The 4,181-nt window shown below is 36.3% G+C and overlaps 1 protein-coding gene across 2 annotated transcripts; it reads left to right on the top strand.

The window, feature by feature from the left end:
• Positions 1-1,957: 1,957 nt before the first annotated feature.
• On the top strand, positions 1,958-4,025 carry LOC109222341 (probable tRNA N6-adenosine threonylcarbamoyltransferase, mitochondrial). Of its 2 annotated transcripts, none has more exons than XM_019386708.1 (3): positions 1,958-2,283; positions 2,722-2,766; positions 3,613-4,025. In XM_019386708.1, the coding sequence occupies exons 1-3, from the start codon at positions 2,002-2,004 to the stop codon at positions 3,730-3,732; spliced, it is 447 nt and encodes a 148-aa protein (XP_019242253.1). In that variant the 5' UTR covers positions 1,958-2,001; the 3' UTR covers positions 3,733-4,025. The 2 variants fall into 2 exon arrangements, with proteins under 2 accessions (XP_019242253.1, XP_019242256.1); XM_019386711.1 differs by having other exon boundaries at positions 3,617-4,025.
• The last annotated feature ends 156 nt before the right edge of the window (positions 4,026-4,181 follow it).

Consider the following 4,181-nt stretch of genomic DNA (forward strand, 5'->3'; position numbering starts at 1 on the left):
AAATGTGAAAGGTAAAGATCTGAGATAAGTCCTTCTTTTTCTCTTACTATTTTGATAGAGGAGACTGCCCACACTGAACACCAACCCAATCTCGATAAGAATCAGTACGCTACACTCGATCAATCCACGAAGGTGTGGCACTTCTCCACCCTCTGCTAGCAGCTTTCTTCTCTTATGATTTTTTCTTAAGTAGAGGTTCTTTACCGGTGACCCAGTTGATTCGGCCCCCACTATCCTTAAGGAACTAACCCAGGCAACTGAACTCATTTAGGTTAGAGGCTGCTTAGTAAGAGCTAAGTACAGATCTGCTACCAGCTCCCTGGGTAGCCATCCGTCTAATGAGCTAACTTCTTGACCTTGCTCTAGGCCCTCTGGGTCTTTATTTCCTTCTTCTTGTTGCTCCTCGTCATTTGATTTGCATGGTTACCTGCTGCTTGTGGCGCTGCTGATGAAGCCACATCCGGAAAGTTTTAATCGGCAGAGGCACGGACGTATAACTAGTATTAAAACCTTGTAATAGAATATGCTTGTTCGCCCCAAGCTCATCCGAGAGAACAGGAAATAACATCTCTGTACGATAAGTTTGATGGAATATTTGTAAGTTTATAAGCACGCTGCAGTAGATATAGGAACTAGGAAGTATATTAAAATGCTGTTGTCCCAACATCAATTAACTTATTTTGTCTAATCATCTAGTATTCTGGAATTGTCTGGTCCTATTAATTCGGATTCGTATAGTATCCGGTCTATTAAACGAGAAGCGTTCCCTACTAGGACAACTGGCTAGTCCAACTAATTCAGATTCGTGTGGCATACGGTCAATTAAACGAGAAGCGTCGGAGACAAAGTTATCTCCTATCAAGGCACACCAAAACCGTGCCAATCAAATTTCTTTCCCTATTTTTCAAAGAGAATCAAATGAAAATAATTGTGTAGTCTCTACCTTGAATGATTTCAGGCTGTTGAAGAACTAAGCCATCAATGGGAAAACCAATTGTTTCCTATGTTTAACTTGTCTAAAGCTGAAAAACGTGTTTTTTAATTGGAAATATCAAGAGTAAAGCAACAGGTAACCAAATAGATAAATCTTGAATCTCACAAGGGCTATTTAGACCATAGCAACGAGGTTTGCAATTTATGTAATCTAATGAAATTGAAGTTTAATTGTGTAGAAATGAAAGAGTATCAATTTACGTCTCTATTACTCTCAAAATAAAATTCGAAAGGAAAAAGTTCCCAATATATTCGTAACATTTGCGATTATTCTTATATATGCCCTCCGTTTACTTTTCCGCTCATCAAAACCTCCTATAGTCCTATTAACGATTTTCACCATAAAAAATTATTAATTAGTCTGATAAGGTGAAACAACAACAACAACAACCCAGTAAAATTTCACTAGTGGGGTGTGGGAGGGTAGTGTGTACGCAGTAGAAAGGCTATTTCCGAAAGACCCTCGCCTCAAGAGGACAAAAACACAAAAAGAGACAATATCAGTATCACCACATAAATCATAGGAAAAATAGGAACAACATGAAATCCAGAAGAAAGATATAAAGTAAAAGCGATAGCTAGTAAATCAGTTCGGCACTGAAAAACTAAATAGTAAGACACGACATTGCCACTAGCTAACTTAGACAAAAACTCTACCAGACTAGTCTCACAACGGTTCGAAGTAAAGCAAAAACTCAACTACCTCCTAACCTACGACCTCCTCTGATAAGGTGAAAGCGCAGTATATTTGGACCTTTTTCAATTGCTTAAAGAGTATTTCAAATTATTGGAGGGTAATATATAAACTAATTTAATAGCTTAGGACTAAGTTTAGCCTTTTGTTTGTCTACGTGGCTCTATCGTGGCAAATATCAAACTTTAGGGGTTAATTTGAACTTTTGCAAATTTGAAATGATATTGGAAAAGATTAAACGAAGAGGCTTCTTTTTGCTAAGCCCTCATATCCATTTTCCGTTTTCTACTCTCTTTTTTTTTTTTCTCTCAAAAATGGCGTCTTTATTACCAAGCTTGTCATCCCCAATTTCCCGTCTAAGCTTTCTACTATATCGACCCTCACTTCATCTTACAATCAAAGCTACAAATAAATTACAATTTCACAACAAATCAGTTAAAAAAAACCAGTCGTTCAAATTTTTTCCAGCTCATTGTTTTTCTAATTCAGCTGCTAATTTACAAATGGTCCAAACCCAGAAACAAAAACTGGGAGAAAATGAGAATTTAGTTGTTTTGGGCATTGAAACTAGCTGTGATGATACTGCTGCCGCTGTGGTAAGTTCTTGAACATCTCTTGGTAGTTTCTTGGGAATTCTTTTTGTGGGGTTTGGCAAACTAGCACTTTTGATTAATTTATATGTGCACTTTTGATCCTTCCAACTGTGAATCTTCAAAAATTTAACGAATTAGTAAGTGTTAGACCATTCAATTATCAATGTTTTATATGTCAACTTTGTACTTTTACTCCATATTTAAGGGTAATATAATTCTAAAAATAGTCGAAATACCACATATTTCCCATATAAACGGACCAAAAGACACATCTATTAGTTAATTGAAGGTCAAATGTGCATAGCCAAATGTTACAGGGATCAAAAGCTAGAATTTACAAATAATTGAGGGACCAAAAGTGCAATTATCCCCCCTTTTTGGAGGGGGGTGGTGAAGCAGCTGTAAAGTCTTGTTTTATAAGCTTTTTATCTCTTATTGTAGGTAAATAGCAATGGTGAAATTCTCAGCCAAGTTATCTCTTCTCAGGTACTCTCTTTGTATTTGACTATTTGTATAGTTACAGAAAGTCTGGAGAATTACCATTTGGTTTATACTGTATCATCATCATGTTTTGTTACATTAATGGCTGTTCCATTATAATTTATTTGACACTTCATGTGTTGTTTGTATTACATTGTTTTAGTTGTGGTTTATTTATGTATATAATCATTTATTTTTGCATCATTATGTAAATAGTTGGACATTAGGGTCTGTCTAGAATTAAACAGGTCATGTTCCACATTGACTGCCGGCATGCAGCGTTTCTATTCGCTTTCCTATTTATACATATAAAGGGCTCAAATAGTTCTCTATAAAGTATCTAGTGCTTTTGTTGAAGTGTGGGAAGCTCTTGCAACATAGTATACATAAAAGGCAAATCAATAGCAAAGAAGTAGTATATCAAAGATTAGGATGTTTAAGCATCCTTCCCTATGGAAATGTGGAGAAGACTTTCTATCTAATTGAATTAAGGGGGTGGAAGACCAAAGAAAGGAAAAAAAAGATTTGCCAATGTGTTTTGGTTAATAATACGTCTGAAAAGCCAAAAATTCGGCCAATGTGCCAAATGTCAATGTTATTTGGGGTGATGCATTCCTATGCATTGCAGAGTAGTCAAGATAATATCTGGAGTGACACCAAGTAGCTTCCTTTATATTCTTATACTGTATAATTTTATATACGTTCACACCACTGTTCTGTCTTCATGTCAATTGCTCAGGGAATTGCTCAGTGCTCTAAAGAATTTTAACTACGAGAAGTTATCCAAATTATATTTACTTGCCACATTACACAATCTTTTTTTCTAATCTTGAGGTTCTGTATTTCATCAAGGCAGAACTGCTTGCTCGATATGGAGGAGTTGCTCCTAAGATGGCAGAGGAAGCACATGCACTGGTGATTGATCAGGTACATCCTGTCAACCCTGAAGTACTTTGTTTCAAGAACTTGTAAACGGTTGGTTAGAACGAATCAATTGATTGATGGTCTATATCTTTTAGGCTATAGTTAATGGATACTCTTAAATTATAATTATGATTATATAGACTATGATTCTATGCTAGAAAATTTTTCAAATTCCATTTCGGTTTTGGAGTTTGAGGCATGCCAATGATTGTCGTGTTAGGAGCACGGTGGATGTTGTTTTGAAGGACTCACCCCCAAATTCCCTTCTTTGTACAATTCCGGCTTATATTATTTACCACAGCTCTCGCACTTCTAAGTTTGATAGCTTCTTAATCTGATTTGGCACATCATATTTCTGGTCACATCATATTTCCTGCAAACAATGTGATCGTAATCCTTCAGGTGTACAGAAGCGCTAGATAAAGCTAATCTGACTGAAAAGGATCTAACTGCAGTTGCTGTCACCATTGGTCCTGGGTTTTAAAGCCCGTTTTGTC

Source organism: Nicotiana attenuata, unplaced genomic scaffold, assembly GCF_001879085.1.
Source record: "Nicotiana attenuata strain UT unplaced genomic scaffold, NIATTr2, whole genome shotgun sequence".
NCBI lineage: Eukaryota > Viridiplantae > Streptophyta > Magnoliopsida > Solanales > Solanaceae > Nicotiana > Nicotiana attenuata.

What these genes read in the sequence shown, in the direction of transcription:
- LOC109222341 (XM_019386708.1), top strand. Translation starts at nt 2,002, where the DNA reads ATGGCGTCTTTATTACCAAGCTTGTCATCCCCAATTTCCCGTCTAAGC. An exon ending in ATGATACTGCTGCCGCTGTG is followed by an intron (nt 2,284 to 2,721) that starts GTAAGTTCTTGA and finishes CTCTTATTGTAG; the next exon opens with GTAAATAGCAATGGTGAAAT. An exon ending in GCCAAGTTATCTCTTCTCAG is followed by an intron (nt 2,767 to 3,612) that starts GTACTCTCTTTG and finishes TATTTCATCAAG; the next exon opens with GCAGAACTGCTTGCTCGATA.